This window comes from Nelumbo lutea, chromosome 1, assembly GCF_056320005.1.
Source record: "Nelumbo lutea isolate HS-2025 chromosome 1, American lotus-T2T, whole genome shotgun sequence".
In the NCBI taxonomy this organism is placed as follows: domain Eukaryota; kingdom Viridiplantae; phylum Streptophyta; class Magnoliopsida; order Proteales; family Nelumbonaceae; genus Nelumbo; species Nelumbo lutea.
Window position 1 is genome coordinate 201,441,429 of NC_142684.1, and position 19,658 is coordinate 201,461,086.

The window sequence follows — 19,658 nt, forward strand, 5'->3', positions numbered from 1 at the left end:
GGGAAAAAGGTCACTGAGCAGTTGAAGGAATCAGTAACACTACTAACAGAGAACAAATTAATGGGAAATTTTGGAACATGTAGGACATCAGAGAGGGTAAGGCCAAGGGGAAGAGAGATGGTTCCTTGACCAGCTATGGAAGTGTATGATCCATCAGCTAGTCTTACCTTGTCTCTTCCAGAAAGAAGGTGATTGGTTTGAAAGTGAGAGGACATACCAGTCATGTGTTTTGAAGCTCCAGAATCAATGATCCATGGAGAGTCATGGGTGTGAGAAGCAACATGGAAAGTTGTGGTAGAGTTACCTGACGTAGATGAAAATGCGGTTGAGGGAGGAGCATCCATCTAACAAATTGCTCTACCATAGAGCTCTAAATGGTCACGGAAGGAATTCATAATATCCTCCCTCGGATCAGATCCAGAGAGATGTGTCTAAGTCATAGTAGGGATGAAGGGTTGATTCTCCCGAGTAGCCATGTTGGCCATGTTGTATTTCGTTGTACCTTGCTGTCCGAACCTTTTATTCACATCTGAACCTTGCTTCTTATTCAGATCTTGAGCCCATTTTGGTTTTCCATGAAGATCCCAACAGGTATCTTTGGTGTGTCAGGGTTTCTGGCAATGAGTTCACCACAATTTGTCCTTATCTTCTGTTTTTTTCCGGAGATCTCCTTTCCTGGAAGAAGATCCTGCACTAGTAGAGACACCCCCTTTTGCTGCCAACACAACTGCATCCCCACCAGGGCTGTTCATCAAATTCCTTCTGCTCTCTTCAAATTGTACAAGAGCATAAACTTCCTGAACTGATGGAAGATCCTTAGAACTGAGAATCTGTACTCTGATAGATTCATACATAGGATTCAGACCATGTAAGAAGGCAAACACTCTTTGCTGGGAGACAAATTTCTTGTATAGTTTTGCATCCTCATCACACTTCCAATCCACATTCTGGTCCAACTCCTTCCAGACAGAAGTCAAGTCAAAGTAATATACTGATAAACACCTCTCCCTGTCTACAAGTAGTCGATTCTGCCTGCAGTTGATAGATCTTGGCATAGTGTCACAGTTCTGAATATGTAGATTTTGCTTGTTCCCAGATCTCATTTGCAGTTTCAGCCCACATGAAATTCTTCCTTATTTGAGGTTACATGGAGACCAACAACCAAGACATAACCATACTGTTCTCCTGATTCCATCTATCATATTCAACACTCCCAGAGTGTGGTTCTTTAATTCTCCCATTAATATAGCCTATCTTCCCCCTTGCAGTGATGTATAACTTGATCCCTCTTGATTGCTTGTTTAAACCATCAAGAGGGACAACAGCCATAGAAAAGGATAGGTCACCACCCCTACTCATTCCATTCAGTATTGAAGAAACTCCAGATGTGGCTGAATCTTCAGCACTCACGATTGCTTGTTTAAAAAACAGCACCCAAAGAAAGAGCACTGCCTCATAGAGCTGTTACAGAAGGCCAGGCACTTCCTGACCTTCAGTCCACTAAAAAGACTGCTATTGCAGCACACAAACAGGTCCTTATGACCTACGGTTTCACAGGGATCCAAGAACAAACACTGCTGTTGCAGCACGTAAATAGGTCTGTATGACCTACGGTTTCACAGGGATCCAAGAACAAACTCTGCAGTTGCAATACACAAACAGGTCTGTATGACCTACGGTTTTACAGAGATCATATGACCCCTCAACAGAATGGAAGATGCAAGGTGAAGTTCACCACACACCTAATCGGTAGACCTGGTACAGTGCCAACTTCAAGGCATCCGAACAGTCAATGAGATCAAAGTAAAAGAAAGAGCTACTTCAGTCCATCAACAGGGTAGCTAAACAACAGTAACACAAAAAAGGAACACCACAGTCGAATATTAGGGCATCAACAGTCCATCAGTGGGTGCAAAGAAACACAAAAAGAAACTTCAGTTGAATACCAGGGCACCCGAACAGTAGATAATACCTTCTTAAACATCAGATGATAGCCTCTCTATAAACCAGAACTTTCTCTACGAACATCAGATGATATCCTCTCTACAGCCGGACAGTCAATGTTGGCAGACTTCTTTGAACATCAGATAGAAAACTCTCTATAACCAGAACTCTTTTCTGCGCTGGAAGATGAAAAGCCAGGCAGGCATCTTCTTGCTTAAGGTCGAACAACAGATGGATACGGCTGGGTGATGAAGAGACTGACTGCTCGACATTGGAGGATGAACAAATCAGATTTGCTTGACATCACCCTTCAGGCCTGGACGACTTGCTCTGATACCATGTTGAGCAAGAGAAGAGAAGAGAAAGAGAGGAGAGGCGAGAGGACTGAGAGCCCAAAAGAATACTGCAGGCATGTGCAGTATGTTATTATTTATACTAGGCTGGTCGTACAACATAAAGTATGAAGAAATTACAAAAGTACCTTGCGGTACTAAACATGTGTACAACAACATCTGTCAACAAATATCTTAATTAGGCCTTTAAACGGGTTGAATTTGAATCGAGCTAGATTTGAATTTGAAACCAATTACGAATCGTGATATTTGAATTCGATTCGATATTCGACAGATATCTAAAACTCAGGTTCGAATTCGAATTCGATTATTAAGTTGAATATTCGATACAATTCGAATTCGACCATTAATTTGCTCTGTAGCATAACCTTGACATTCTAATTCCATGATAAAATTTTCAAGCTTCCTATGAAACAAAACCTCGAAGGAGATCGTTCTAACTTAAAGAAAAAATAAAACAAACATATAAATGTTGGATTAGGTTTTTGGGTTACCTAAGAAAGGGGAAGTGGAAAGAATAAAGAATCCTATGGTTGGACCAGAGCTTTAGAATTTTTTTTTTGATATCTTTTGTAGGGCTACACAATGGAGAGGGGGGGGGGTAGTCCATCCCCCAACCCATAACCCCTCCAACCTAGGTGTAGGCGGGATTCGATCGCAAGTCTCCGCTATGACTGACAGGAGACTAGAGCTTCAGATTAAAACCCCAAATCTACAATCTGAAAAATGACTTGATGCTGGAATAGGTGCGTTGATGCAAGTGTGAGATGATGGTGGCCGGTGATTGGTGCTAGGCGGTTGGATTGCTGGAGTCATGGAGTGGTGGTTGCTTTGCTTGAGTTAGGCGGCGGTGAACTAGCGAGCTAACAAACTAGTGGACAACTGATCGACTCTAGCAATCCAACCGCCTAACACCAATCATCGGCCACCATCATCTCACACTCGCATCAACGCACCTATTCCAGCATCAAGTCGTTTTTCAGATTGTAGATTTGGGGTTTTAATCTGAAGCTCTAGTCTCCTGTTAGTCATAGCGGAGACTTGCGGTCGAATCCCACCTACACCTAGGTTGGAGGGGTTATGGGTTGGGGGATGGGCTACCCCCCCCCCCCCACCCCCCTCCATCGTGTAGCCCTTCAAAAGATATCAAAAAAAAATTCTAAAGCTCTGGTCCAACAATACGATTCTTTATTCTTTCCACTTCCCCTTTCTTAGGTAACCCGAAAACCTAATCCAACATTTATATGTTTGTTAGCTCGCTAGTTCATCAGTGTGCGACGATGATGCTGTGGTGGTTGGTGACTAGTGCTGGATGCTTTGATCACTAGCATTGGCGGTGGTGTTTGTTTGAGTTCGGCGGCAACGAAGGGTTAGGAACTTAAGGTTTTGGAAACTTCAGAGAGGAAGATGAGAGGCTGAGAGGTTGGGCGATTCGAATAGAATGACTCAGTTGAAGGTCGAGCACCCTCTCTTAATCGATTTTACCTATATGCCCTCATTGCTTAAAAATTATTGTTTATACATATATGTGTATATATATTATATAAATGGTTCAGATATATATCAGATTGAAGCAATGTATATTTGAATTCGATCCAATTAATTAATTGGTAAAAAAAGTATATTCAAATTCGACTGAATACCCGATTCGATTATGCCGAATCTTGGATTCAAATTCGGATTTTCGAATACTGTTTACAAGCCTGATCTTAATACTAGCAACCCTTAAGCAACTTCCCTCAAACTTTGGGAGTAAAACCAGAGAATGTTCCTCGAATGGTGGAAGTTCAGGTAGAAGGTATGGCATACAAAGTCTGGATCCTTTCGACAATGGAGGCAGAACTTTGAAAGGAAGCGGAGGAAGAAGGTGATGACATGGATCTAGGAAGAACACACGACACCTTGCTGTTGGGTGGAGAAGACAAACAACCTCCTGCTAAAGAAGGCTAATAGTCACATCGAGGAGGAAGTTACCTGTAGACTATCAAATTTTCCTGATCCGTTTATATTAGGAGATGAACCGAGACATATTAACTCAACATAACCAAGCCTTGTAAAGGCACAAAACAACATAAGAGATCATGTGCCCTACTCAAGTGCTTTAGACGATGATAATAGGGGTTTATCATTGCCCCCTTTGCTCGATGGAGAAGCCCCTACGATATTACCTCTTGAACCAGGCTTGACCTTAGGCGAAGAGAGCTTTGCCCCTTTAGAGAAATGTGGAAAATGTTCCTTAGTTTGGAGGCCGGTGCAATCAAAGAACTCTACAACCCTAGATAGGCCAATCCCAATGTATTGTAGAAGTACTGAGGAAGATGAGGAAGATGATGACTAGGAAGATTCACAAGATTTTCACTTTGTAGAGGAAGAGGGAGTTAATGAAAACTGCAACATAGGGAGCATTGATTCAACAAAGGCTTGTAAGAAATGGGAGGATGAGGGGGTCTGGGAACATAATTTTTATTTGCAAAAGTTTTGACTAACAACACTATGGAGTTGAAGGGTGTTGGGGCTGAATATCCAACCATGGAACATGAGGTGGTGAATTCTCAATCCAAGAGGGACATAGATTTCACCACTGATCTAAGTGTGGCAGCAAAAAAGGGACAATTATAGAATGTAGTCAAGGTGCTTTCTAACCTTTTAGGCAACCAAGAAGGGCTTAATCCAAGGGAAGCTTGCGAAAGAGTGAAGCAGGGAGGATCTAACCCTTCTAACTCCCCCTCACCCCCTGTCTTTTGTTTTTCCCTTTTTTTTACAGTAAATTACAGTTAATACCCTGTACTTTGGGGGTAGTGACAGATAGGTACCCTAGACTTTCAATTGCAACACTTGAGTACCTTGAACTCTCAAAAATAGACACTTGGGTCCATCTGTTAGTATTCCGCCAGCTAAACATTACATAATGTGAAAAATAACCTTTTCGTGTATTTTGGAGATCATCATATGGAGTAAAATCATCACCAGAGAATGCCACCATTAGAAAATTTGAATATATAATTTACTGTCCATGTGAGAACATCATCATGGGGAGACGTTCGATTACCTGAGAATGATCTCAAAAATATATGAGAAGGGTATTTTTGGCATTATGTAATGTTTAACTGACAGAATAGTAACGGATGGACCTAAATGTCTATTTTTGAAAGTTTAGGGTACTCAAGTGTTGCAATTGAAAGTCCAAGGTACTTATCTATAATTTACCATTTTTTCAGTTCCTTTTTCTACTAGCACCAACCTGGAGTCCTCGGTTCCTGTTTCTCCTATGTTTATAGATCTAGCTACAGGACAACCACCCATGTTGTGAGCTTTGGGAAGATCGTGGCCGACTCACAACAAAGAGTTGCCACCCATTTAATTTACGAGGAAATGGGTCCTCTATAAGTTCTAGAAAATTGATTTTATTTTGAAAAATAGTGACTCCATTTCTCCACCTATGAGTCACTTAACCAAGAGATTCTAAATTCATTTGGATTGGGAGAGGGAAGGCGTTTAGCACCCCTTTCTCCATGCTGTAAATGACAACCCACTATGGGAGTTGTTTATGCTTACAACTTCACAAACTTTAATTAAAAAAAAAAAGACGTAACTCTAATATCTTGTGAAAAATCCCTTCTGCAATTCTTAATCTTGGTTTTGAGGGGATGTTACAAGCAATTAGGAACAAATTTCCCTAAAACCCTCACCTCTATCTCTGTAACCCCAAAATTGCAAGAAACTTAAAGAGAAGCTTCCACAAGCTTAGAATCTCAAATAACTCAAACTTAAACTAACGAGATATGTTATAAAAATAACCAAATAACCAAAACTTAACTAAAAAAAGACTAGCAAGACGGGTTAGGAGGCTTACCTCTTCGATTTAGCCTTGATAGAAGCTATCCTAGAGCCTGAGATTGGCGTTTTTTATGTTTTAGACCAACAAAAGTTAATCTTAATGCAAAAGAATGTTACTTGAGTGGTTTTTACTCTTCTTTAAGGTCAGAACGTGAATACACAGAGAAATGAGGCAGTTTTGGTAGGTTCTAACCTAGATTTTGAATTTTTCTCAAGTTCTTGTTAGAAATGATTGGGGATTTGAATGGGGGTTTTCTCTTTTGTTTCTTCCATCTGAAAATCGCCCCTAGAACTCGATTTTTGTCATATTTATAGAGAGGGAAGGCTAGGAAGGTTTGACGTGTCCTAGGGTTTTGGAAAAACCTAAACTTGCAAGAAGACTTAAAAAGCCGATCTAATTGGTTTTTTTAGAGGATCTATGAGGGTTTAATCAATCAAACCAAGATTTCCAAGAATATTTCTAGGGTTTCTCATGCCCAATGGGGTCATTTTTTGAACTTTTATACGTTAGGTTCGAATCTGACCTCTCAGTGGCAAAAACGTAAATTCAAAATGGCCATAATGGCCCTTATGTCACTTTCTATGTTCAAGAAGGGTTACTTTGGGGTTTTTGGGTTGCTTTAGTATATTTGGCTTGTCCTAATTAGTTTAATGGGCCAGTGGCATTTAAGTGAAGGTCTGACATCAGCCCCCACTCTCTTGAGGTCTTAGGTTGGGAGTTGGGACAAATGAAGGTGGTTTAATCTGGTGCATTAAAAATCTTTTTTATTTAAAGGTCAAACGGATGAATTAGGTCGTAAAAATTGACATACTGGCCTACTGGTTTTTTGGGGTCTCTGAAGATGGTGATGAGGTTTGATTGGTCGAATAAGGCTTGGGTGATGGAGATCTACGGCTCGATATGCTATATAATCAATGAGATTTGTTGAAATGGAACATTGGCTTGATGCTGGGTTAAACGAGAGAATTTTGGGATGAAATTTGGTAGGTAGGCATTTTTTATGTCCTGAATTTGATATAAGAGATAAATTTTTTATCAAAGAGGTGGATTGAAAGATTTGGTTCAGACTTCAAACCAAGGTTTTAACTTATGACTCCTTAACCAATGAGAAATTTTGAATGAAGCCTTGCTTGTTTTGGAAGGAAATGAAGGATTTTAAGGCTAAAATTGGATGGGTGGGTTATTTTGAGGATTTTGGACTTAATGAGAGGTGCTTGGTTGCTTGGGCTATGACTTCTTGTACACTTTAATTATAAACATCTAATTGGAATCTTTGTTGATCATACGATTAAATAAAGGAATTTTAAATTAGAATTTGGCGTGTGTGCATGGATTAAGATGAGGAGTCAAGTGAAAGTTTCAGATTTGAGAAAGAATCTGTTGATCTTTGTTGTCTAGTTTTATTTATCAAAGGCTGTTGAAATGGAATGTTGGCATTTTTATGGTTTATTATTGTAGGTTTATGGTGGGATTTGGTGGTTGCTTATATCTTAGTATCCGTGAGGCAATGGGTGTGTTGGATTTGATTTCATGTAGTCAAGGTTTTGAACATTGTGCAGATTGGGACTGTTGGAAGGAAGATTGGTGTGAACGGTGGATCTTTGGAGTTTGATCATGAAATTCAGCGTGTAACTAAGCTATAGTTTCTTGTCCAGGGGTCGTGTCTGATTGGGGTACTAAAGCCTATGTAGTTTACATGCAATGTGGGATTTTGTGGTTTTAACAAGTCTTAGATTGGCCTGGTTATGTTTTCAAAATTTGGGGTCTCAAAAGGGGGTATAAAGAGGTAGGGTGAAGGGACCGAACAAAAATTGGGTGCTGACACATGTACTAAAAACTCAAGTGCCAATGGAGTTGAGAGATCTTAGGAGAGGACAGTAAGGAAGTGGGGGACGGGAGTAAAATTCTTAATCTAGTGATGAACAATTTATCTCCCTTATTGGAAGAAGAGGTGCTATGATGGAGGGCGGGTATGTGAGCCCTACATGTTGGGAAGCTCTTGTACTAGAAGAAGGAAATGAGAACCTGAAGGCAAATAGTGTCTTGGAGGCTTCGCTAAAGTAAAAGTTTACTCAATAAAGGATAAGGAGGGGAAAGCAGAAAAAATGGAAAACGAAGAGTGAAATAGAGATTGGTGACTGAAATAACTTATGAGAAGGAGAGTAAGTAGTAAAAGGCAAGAAAAAAAGGCCTCCACTGATTTGGCCCATGGCACATAATTTTCACTACTCAACTTGATGGAAGTCATTTGTACATTAAGAAAATCAAGGGAAATCATAACACTGGATTTTTTATCACCGTTCTCTCCTAGGGTTGCCATGGGTAAAAAGAAAACTTCACTTTACAACACTTCACAACACCACACTATACCACAACCAACCATCTACGACCAAAACATGTGCTGTATTTAATTTTCAGCACCATTCTCACACATATCATCCACTTTTATCAACAAGAAACACAGACAAAATCTTTGAAACATGTGCTGTAACAGGTTTCAGCACTGTTCTCACACCTATTACTTCCACTAGAATAGAAATCCAGAAAAAATCACTTCTCACCTCTTAATAGGCCGACTACAACCAGTCCAGAAAACCACAACTTTGACCTTTCAAATAATCATAACACTCCACATGAGCTGTTGCACACCAACTGATCACCAACAGTCCCTCTTTGATACATTGACTAGAGGGTTTCTCTAAAACTCCACTGAAACTAAACCTTCTACAGAAACTGGAGGCATGGATACCTCCCTAGACAAGAAACAACAACTCCTTTTTAGTCTCTCTTTGATCCTCCAAGTATCCACCAAGAAATCTGAAACTTGATCTGCTTAGGGTGCTGAGAAGAGCAAAAAAATAAACTGGGAAGAAAATCAGGGCTCTGATACCATGTTAGATATTCAATTAGACCTGGTTTCCTTCCTGAAATAAAGGGAAAAGGAGAAGAACAGAGAGAAATAAAGGGCACAAAGTACAATGGCCTTTGTGCCCCTCTTTAAGTATGGGACACTCTTTGCAATCTCAAACCTAATAAACAAAACTCACTAGAATAAACTATTCTGAAATGACTCAAATACCCTTGGGCTGTCGACTCTAACAGTGTTCTAATCGTATTTGGATAATCAGTTGGAAGTGGCTAATTTACTCACAGTAATGTAACCTCCAATTTAATTATACACTTAATAAATTCTACCTTTGCTGATAAAAAAGGGTAAATGGAACCCTTGCATAAAGGATTAGGGTGCTTAACACCCTAATTTTAGGGTAGCTTCATTGTCTAACCCACCATTTCATCTATTTCTTTACATATATAAAAATCAATATCCAATGGATGCATTGCCCCAAATAACGGTTTTGGGTGTAGCAATTGTCTAGCTAATGCATCAGCAAAGTTGTTTGCTGATTTCTGCACTCGTGACCTCGGAAGATGTTTCACCTCCCTTATGATGTGTTTGTACTGATGCATACCTGAGTTAATACTTTGAACCTAGCCTACTGTCACCCTGCAAATGCAATCACCTCTGACCTCAATATTTTCGTAATTGAGTGATCTTTCCAATCTCAAGAATTGGACCAGTTTGGAGGTACACAGTTTTCTTGCTGTTGAAGAGCATTGTGAATCTAGAAAAGATTGTCAAAATGTCAAAATTGCTGTTTCTGAGAATGATTGGACCAGTTTGGAGGTTCACAGTTTTCTTGCTGTTGAAGAGGTTATTCTCCCAACAAAAATCCTGAATTAGGGTTGGGGGATAGTGTAACTGTTTTGTTTATATAGTTCATTTTGAAGATGTTTACCTCTTCAACGGTTTTTTCCTTGTTGAAGAGGTTTGTTTAGCAATTGATAAGGCTGCCATTCTCTTTTTGTTTTATTCTGATTATAGCATAATTTTTTTCATGTTGGTCTCACAAATTTAGAATTACTCAAGTGATCTAAAAATTGCCTATTAATATCATCATCATCATCTTAAGTTTGTCCCAACTATTAATATGTTTTGACTATTTTCCGTATTCTGAGATTTCTTTAGGAAATATGGGTATCCAGCAGGGATCTTGTACTACTTTTTTATCTGGTATCATGGACTTTAAATGAAGTAGCTCACCTAAATTACACTTTCTTGAAATGGGATAGGAAGGAAAGAACAATGCTTGACAAAGTCTTATCCAAAGATGTATTAATCATGCCTTGTAAAGGGATCTTGAAGGGTTGCGCCATGTCTCTTCCAGTGAGTTGGCTTGCATTTAGCACTTCTATGAGGTTTATGTTTCTTAATTCTAAACAAGTTTATATAATGAGCATGTAAACTTTCTTGTACAGGATTTATGGAGAAGTCGTCGTGCCCTTGAAATTATTGAAGGTTTTGATCATTCAGTTGTAAATACAACCTTAGGGGCCTGTGGTGATTTACCTGTATCACAAGAAGGTCCTTCCCTTCCATATTTTATTTGGCAGTGTGGGGAGATCAAGGTATCTAGTCAACAAACTTTCTTCAAAGATGAGGCTTTTTTATGGGGGGAGAAATTTCTTATTTTGTATACCATCTAGACCATAGCTCTTGTAAACTAATGATGATATGACCATTGTTCAATAAATTCAGGAACTGAGTGAGACATTTACAATCATGGAATTTGACTTCTCAAAGCCCATAAGCCTATCTTTTGGGAAGGCCAAGGTATTGTTGGCTTGTCTTTTAATGTCATATTAACACATTTTTTCTTTAATTGGTGCATAGTAATCATGCTTGGATGGCTGCATGCAATCTCCCAAAATAATAGTTTGCAAATCATTTTGACTCATGCAAACCAGGTGGTGTCATGAAGCCAAAATAAAAAAAAAAAATGTATTGCCTTATTTATTTATTTTTTTGATCATTGAATAGTAAGATTTATTAAACCATAGCCAAAGAAAGTACAATTTAGGGAGAGGCACGAGATGCTACCTCCCCTTTAAGGAGGGGGGATGGAGGATTCCATCTACCCTTCAGTTGAAAACACATAATTAAGGACAAATAAAATTACAGAGAAGCCCAATACAAAGTGACCCGAGTAGCCCTTTGTTTAGCAAGATAATCAGCCAAGGCATTTGCTGATCTACCTACCCACTGAAACCTAACTGTCATATTCCTCTTGAGCCATTTAGCCTTTGTTAAAACATCCTTAAAGCCCCAAGTGACAGTACCCAGGTCAGCCAACCATCCTACTATTACATTGAAATCTCCTTCAATTATTAAGTTCTGCATTCCAAACAGGGTTTAAAATGATGATGCTGATGTCGATGGAAATGTCGCTTACAAAAATATAGGACATATGTTGCAAATGTCGAGGAGAAATATTATAAAAATTAGACATTGTGGATTTACTGATCAATAACAAATTAGTAAAGAATGATTATATAAAGCTAAGAAACTAAGATCAATAACAAATTAATAAATGATGATTTACTGATTTATTAGGCATTTTGATGTTTTTACAAATTTAATAAATTTATTCTGATTTTATATTAAATGTAGAATATAATTTATTATAAAATTTAATAAACATGTTCTGATTTTAATAAATATTTTAAAAAATACTAACTAGTTAATATTTTATTACTTGAAAAATGTTTTATGTTTTATATTATAAAGTAATCAATTTATTCTTTTATTTTTATATTTTGTTAAGTTTTTTTATAAATATTTTTTTTGAAATATTACTGTCTTTTTTATATTTTGATTTACTGTCTTTTTTTTTGGTTATTTGGGCCGATTTGGTTGACATTTCCGAAATATAGGAAATGTCGACCGAAATAATGTAATTTTTAGATTACCATCCATTTTCATGTCGGTGAGCCTCGACATCGACATATGTCGGGCAACATTAGCGACATTTGAAACCATGACTCCAAGTTGATATACAATCTATATCCCCTATACCGCAGCTAGGAGTTCAGCCCTCACAGTCTCCTATTCCTACTGGTCCTAAGAAAAAGAGAAAGAATGTTGCAGCTAGGAGTTCAGCCCTCACAGCCCTGAGTCCCTGACTACTCCCATAAAAATTCAGCTTAACAAAACCCTCCATAGGCAGAGTCCAAGTTGCTTGAATTCTGGGCTTCGTAGAAGTAAAGACAATTGCAGACCAATTCCTCCTTATAACTTCGAAGGAGTAATTTTCGAAGTGTTTTAAGGATTTCAGCCACAAAATTGCCCTTGTCAAAGTACAGTCCTTGACCTCAAGAATGGCTCTTTCCTTCTCCTGTAATATTCTGGCATTCCTTTCTTCCCAAATAGTCCATAGGAGAGCTGCTCTTTTACATTTTAACATCATTCTCCTTCTTTTCATGGGCCACACAAAGGTAGAAGGAGAAAACAACAAAGTTACCTTAGCTGGAAAGTTCCACCTGCACCCAAACAGATCAAATACCCAATTCCAAAGAGCTGCAGCAGAACAGAAAATCAATAAATGGTAACAGTCCTCATTCTGCGCTTTGCACGGAGTACACCAGTGAGGGGATAAACACAAAAAAGGTCTTTTCTTCTATAAGTTATCTAGCGTTTTGATTTTACCATAGTATACTTCCCAACAAAAGACAACTAGTTTTGAGGGAATAGGCCTAGACCAGACTTCTTTAAGTGGGAATGCCCAACCCTCTATGGAAGCCAAGGTCCCAGTTTGTAGACAAAAGGGGTAACCAGGGATAAAAGAAAGGTAGACACATGCTCTTTTTTATAAAGGGAAATAGAGAAAGGAGAGGGGAAAAGGTCCTTGAGGGGCAAAGTTCCCACTCAAGTGTCTTCCTAGAAAAAAAAACTTGAGTCCTAGAGCAAGCATCATAACTTACAAAGCGGAGGAACTTGGGGAGGATGCCATGAATTGCCTTCCAAGGTGTTACAAGAGTAGCCCATCTAGATACTCCTGCATCCCAACCATTTTTGGAACAACCATGGATGCTCTCCACCACCTTGGGAGCCTGTTCCAAAATGTATTGCCTTATTAAACCTTGTTCATTAGTCATTAGGAATACAGGTACTGATTGGCACAGGCCAAGTCTAGAAACATAGGTCCAAAGTTGAGTTTTACACACAAATGGCCATTGAAGATTAGAAAATGCAGTGACCTGGGTCCCTCAGTTTAGGAGGAACTTGTTTGACTAGGAATTGGAAGAGGTTGTAAGGCTTCTGGCAATTCTTCAAAATCAGGTATTAGACATTAATTCAGAGGATGAGTGGAGTTGGAAATGGAATAAGAATGGGTGCTTTTCAGTTAACTCTTTGGCTTGCAAGTTAAGCAGTTCAGATATTGAGAACTTTCCAAATAAGCAGATTTGGACCTCTGTCAGTCCTTCTGAAGTTTACTTTCTGGTTTGGACTATGGCCATTAACAAATGCTTGTCCAAAATGAACCTAGTGAGGAGAGGGGTTCAGATTTCTGATATCTGCTGTGGGTTGTGAGAAACACATCCTGAATCCACTGATCATCTGTGTTTGCACTGTCTTGTAGCAGCCAAGGTATGGGCTCATTTTCTCAAGGCGATGGGACTTAGTTGGGTCATGCCGAGAACTGTCAAAGAATTCTCTAGTTGCTGGAAAATCAAATGCTTGAATGAAAGAGGAAAAGTGGTGTGGAAGACAATCCCGGCAGCTGTTCTGTGGACCATTTGGTCTGAGAGGAACAACAGAGTATTTTGTAACAAAAAGAAGAGTCCTGAAGAGATGGTGCAATGTGCAGTTGGCAAGTTTACTTCCTGGATTGCTGTAAATCCCGCTTTTAATCATTTGAATGTATCTCATGTATTGAGAACTCAGTCTCGTGTTTGTAAAGGCATTTGTTTCAGCCTTTCTTGGGATGATTGTAGTTGTATTCTAGTTCTCTTTTTTAATGAATTTACTTTACCTTCTCAAAAAAAAAAGGAAAAAGATTGCAACTTTAATAAAATTCTATTCCGTATTAATAATCAATTCATACAATAAAATAATTAAATGAAATTGAAAAAAAAATACAATGGAATTGAAAATTTACAAATAACTCACAAGTTACAAATAAAATTAAAAATCTCAAAATTTACGATAATCTCAAAATTTTTGTTCAATTTCAAGTTCCACATTCTTCTTCATATGGTGATACATTGGATGATGTGTCATGTCCTCCTTTATCCCCTTTTTTCTGTTGCTCCATGGGGCTATACAATGGGGGTAGTCCATACCCCCCAACCTTAGTGCAGGAGGAAGTCGATCACAAGCCTTCACTACAAGCAATAGGAGGCCTTACCAACCAACTAGTTGGCGCCCTGCATGTCCTCCTTTATCTTGTAGCCTATCTTGCGTCTAACCAATCTTTTAGACAAATGCACATCTCCAATGTTTCATTTGTCATCTAGCTTCTCTCATCCAATACTTTGTTTTCTACACTAAAATAAGATTTTGATGCTACTGTGGACACCGGAGGATGTAGTATACCATGTGCCATGGCAGAAAGCACAAGATAACTATTTTCTTTCCACCAAGCTAAAATATCAAAATTATCTATTTCCTCAAACGTGAGGAAACTTAAAAAAAAATATTTTGCAAATAAAATTAAGTTCATTGAAAGGTGAACCTGAAGTAAAAGAAGAATATGGAAACAATGCATCTATTTATTAAAGACCACATCTTAGTTTTACCTAATATGGTATTATTACTACTACTACTACTACTACTACTACTACTACCACTACTACATTTCGTAAAACATGTAGCAATGAACTATTATTTAAAATGTAGCACTGAACTATTTTACACATTATACGTATCAAATAATATGTTCTCAATATTTTTTAAATTTAATTTCTATTTGTTCAACAATATTTTCAAAATATTCTTCATTTCTATGTTTATAAGTTATTAAATATATGTTCTCACTAATTAAATACTAGAAAAATGTTTATACAAATTCCCATATCCCAATCGAATCAGTTATCATATCATTTGGCATTCTTTCATTATAAACGTTTGTTAATATTTCTCTATATATTTTCCAGTGTTTTAAAAGGCTTGGGAGTCGTACGCCTGGAGGCGCGGCGCTCCCAAAACGCCCTGGTGTGCGCCTCTTGCACTTTTTTCATGAGGCGTGCTGGAGGCGTACGCCTCTTGCGCCTCATGCACACCTGATATGAAAATACAGGAAAAAAAAGAAAAAAGAAAAAAAAAGAAAGGAAAGGAAAGGAAAAGAAAAGAAAGAGAAGAAAAAAAGAGAAAAGGAAAGAAAAGAAAAGGAAAGGGAAGGGAAGAAAAGATAAGGGGAAAGAAAATGGTTTGCCCCCTGTCCCTTCCACTTTAAACTACTGTTATGCATCTTTATCCTTCTTAATATAAAAAATTTTTATTAAAAAAAAAATGAGATCCCTCCTTCCACTTCATCCTTCTCCTACCCCCCCCCCTCCTCTTAAGAAGGCTTACGCCTCTTGCGTTTTGAATTACGCCTCACGCCTCTAGGTAGTGGAACACCTCGCGTCACGCCCCCGCGTTTTAAAACATTGCTATTTTCTAACATAGCATAGGTGGAATTCCACCTATGTTGGAGATTTAATGAAACTTATTTATGACTTTTTCCATACTGATGAAATAAATTTTTAAAAGCTTGTTTTCTTATACCTGAAGATATATCTATAAAATACAATTTCTAATTTTTGAGCATGTTGTGAAATAATTTCTAAACCTTGTACAGATAAATTTAAAATATGGCAAGCACATCCAATATGAAATAATTTTCCTTCTAAAAGAGGTTTTAATTAAGATTTTAAAATACTTGTAGCTAATCATTATTACTAGCATTATCAAACATTATTGAAAAAAAACTTTATCTTCTATACCACATTTACGTATAGTATTTTAAATACTAGCTGCAATAGCTGGGATAGTATGTGGCCATTTTAATCTTGTGAAACTTAAAATTCTTTTATGTAAAACCCATATCTTATCAATAAAATGAACAATTACGAAAATATAACTAATATTATACCTAGAAGACCAAACATCTAAAGTAAGAGCAATTTTACAAGAAAGATTTGTCAAATTAGAAATTATATTTTGTTTATATGTTTCAAAAATTTTGATAACATCTAATCTAGTTGTATTCCTATAAACCTTTCTACATGCAGGATTAATTGATGTTTGTACAAAATTTTCAAATCTAGTATCTTCAACAAATATAAATGGTTATTCAACAAGTACTATATACCTAGATAATGCTCGTCTCATTTTCTCTTTTGAATAGTGAAAATTAGAAAATGATCCAGACCCAAAAGCAAATTGGGTTTGGTCTAATTCATCTTTTGAGTTTGTTGAATATGTTTTAGCATATATCTTTTTAAATGCCTAGTCCCACTACTACTTTGATAACTGAATTCACTTTTGCATTTAATGCAAACTGCTCTCAATCCCTTTCCCGATAGTTCTTTAGGCTCAGTTTGGAAAGAGTACAAATACAAATTTGTAGAGCGTAAAACCTTATATTTTATATTATTTTGTATGTATTTACACTGTACATATTTGTATTTGTACTCCTTCCAAATCGAGCCTTAAGTGTAAAATGTTCCTAACAATTGCTAGTTTTTTCCTTTCATGCCTAGGAACCTAAACCACTAGGACCTGCCTCATCTTGGTTCTATTCAGTAGTGGTAGCACCAATGTAATATACTATTATTGGGCTTCAGAATCATCAAAGCCAGTAATGTCAAGGTGAAAGGTTGTTTAGAGGAACCGACCATTTTAATAAATATTAAAATTTAAATTTATAAAAAATCCTACTAACCCACTAATTGAAGGTGACTCTAAGGTGTGAAAAATTTAATAATTGAAGGTGACTCTAAGGTGGTTGTTGGGTGGTTGGATGGCTCTAGACCAGATTGTTTGGTGTTTCGAAGAACTTATAAACAAAGTCAATTGGTTAATAAGAAACTAGAATGTGAGATGCCAAGGGTTTAACAAGGATAGCTTGTTAAGAGTGAGGATGCACCTTGTGCCTCCGTTAGACATGCTTGTAACAGTCTTATCTTTTGATTAACAAAATAATCTTTCAATTATTAAAAAAAAAAAAAACTAGTGGTTTATAGTCGTTGGGGAGCATTTAAGTCATTTTGTGCACCCCCTTTGGCAGAATACACATACCTCCCTAAAGTAGTTGTTTATAGCTAGGGGGGTATTTTTGGAATTTAACCCCTCTATATCGCCATATAGCCATTGTAGTGGTCACTGGACCACAAGGCTGGCACAGCCCGTTTTACACCTCTAGCAATACCTTTTGAAGCAAAGGGAGCTATACTATAGAAACTCATCTTCTTTCAAACTTTTTGGGACATTTGGATGGGAAGATAATGTTACCTATCCAATATTTGCTAGAAATTGTCATTGGAGACCAAGAGATAACTCAATGCGGCCTTGCCTAGGTTTGATAGTTCATAACAAGGGAGAGATTGAGGAGGATATCACCCATATAATTAGAAGGATGGCAAAATCGAAGGTTGATCTAAAGTTTGTGTGGAAAATTCTATAAATTGTTTACGGCCGGCTATGCTGTGTGGAGCAAAGTGTTGGGGAGTCAAGTAACATGTCCAAAAAATGAATGTAGCAAGAATGCGTATGCTTGGATGGTTGGAAAAACTAAAAATGATAGGGTTAGAAATAAAGTCGTTTGGAGGAACAAGGTTCATGATAAGAGTAGCTCCAATAGGTGATAAAATGAGGGAAAGTAGACTTATAAGATGGTTCAGTCAGGTTCATGGAAGACCATCAACAGCTCCTGTAAGAAGTGATCTGTTGCAAGCTGGAGGGGCTAGAAAGGCTAGGGGCAGACTAAAAGGTACATGGGTTGAAGTAAAAAATTGATTTAAGCACTCGTAATTTAACGACAGGTACTGCATTAAACGGAATGGAATGGCAAAACAGGATACATGAAGTTGATCCCTTATGGTAAGAATAAGGCTTAGATGATGATGATGATGATGATGATGATGATGAACCCATCAAAACACAAGAAGCGAAAAATTATGGGTTTTTGTCTTGAACCATTTAAGTTCTGCCAGATATCATTAGAGGTAGTTAATTCTCTAGCAAAAAAGGAACATTGTATATTCTTTAAACATGCATGCACATGCCAGTAAAATTACAGCTCTGTTCTTCCTGATGCAGGTTGGGTTTACTGAGGCAGGTATTTGCCATGGATTTGTACTTTGGATTGATTGGATACTCGATGTTGACCACTCTATTGTGCTGTCAACAGGACCAAGTAAGTTGTGTTTCAATGTTAAACTATGTTAGAGAACCTGGTATAACTGCTTTTGTGGTCAATAGCGGTCAGTATCGAAATCAAAATCCCTTGGAATCAGAACCGGAATCAGAATGGTCTATTCCCATAGTCTGTTTGGTTGAGACAGGAATGGAATTGGAATTGGAATAAGTCCAATTCCACCCAACCAAACAATTGGAATTGGAATGAGCCATTCCAATTCCAAACCCCTATTCCTGTTAACCAAACGGGCCCTGAAAGTTGTGCATTTGTGCTTTTTACCAGTGTGAAACTTAGAACTATATATATTCTCATTCTTTATTACCATGGAATCTTTGTTTCAGAACATAGATATTGGAAACAAGGAGTAAAACTCCTGAGCAAGCCTGTAGCAGTTGGCAACCATGGATCTTCTGGTACTGGTGATTGTTCTTTCACTGAAATTGAAGCATCATTTAATCCATCAGATGGTGAACTTATTATAAGACATGATTTTTTGTAACTAAAGGATATGAAGGGATAAAATATTTAGACAGTTCCTGTTGCACAAGCTTTTACTTCTTTTCTTTCCTTTTTGTTTTTTTTTTAAGTTTCCCTTTACTGAAAAACTGTCTTCAGAATAAAGATATTTAGGTGTGAAGAAACTGTCTTCAGAATAAAAGGGATGGAGATAGAGCTAAAAATATGCAATGACTGAAAAAATTCCACCACCGAGCCTAAAGCAAAACTGAATTTTCTGCACGCCATATTGTCAGTCATAACACAAGTTTAATCTACCTATGCTTGGTGGGAATTGGGATGCGTTGAGTGGCATTATTGTAAATTTGATTATGGGAGACTTGTTCATGGTCTAGTCCGGGCTGGGCTTTGCCTCTATAACAGGATATATTCAGCCCAGAGCCTGGCCCCACTATTGGGCTTAGATCTTTATTCTGATTCCTGAGCTTGGCTCCCATATAAAGCCACTTCAGTTATATTAAATAGCCTAAAAAAAGTATGTATTATGTATTATATATTTTTATTATATAAAACATTTCACGTCAGGCTCAGGCTTGAGTTGCGTTTTTTTTTTGACAGCCGAAGTCCATCCTGAAAAAAAGTTGGACCTAGTATTTTGTGCTTGAGTCAGCCTGAGCCCACATGTTTAAAATCTTGTCCAATCCAGACCAAGAATGGGCTGGGCCAGCCTAAGTTGTCGGGCAGTTGGGCTACCCGGCCCATGAACTCATTTATATGGGAGTGATGATCCAATAGGAGTGCAATAATTAATAAGCCGTGAGCATC

The 19,658-nt window shown here is 37.8% G+C and overlaps 1 protein-coding gene across 1 annotated transcript in view; it reads left to right on the plus strand.

Moving 5' to 3' along the window:
- The window catches only part of PRMT7 (protein arginine methyltransferase 7), a 79,959-nt gene extending 60,941 nt beyond the window's left edge, over window positions 1-19,018 (plus strand). Inside the window, exons 10-14 of the mRNA XM_088962270.1 lie at window positions 10,267-10,360; window positions 10,453-10,602; window positions 10,733-10,807; window positions 18,278-18,374; window positions 18,719-19,018. Coding sequence (XP_088818396.1) covers window positions 10,267-10,360; window positions 10,453-10,602; window positions 10,733-10,807; window positions 18,278-18,374; window positions 18,719-18,876 — 574 coding nt within the window. The 3' untranslated portion in view covers window positions 18,877-19,018. The remainder of the gene's footprint in view (window positions 1-10,266; window positions 10,361-10,452; window positions 10,603-10,732; window positions 10,808-18,277; window positions 18,375-18,718) is intronic.
- The last annotated feature ends 640 nt before the right edge of the window (window positions 19,019-19,658 follow it).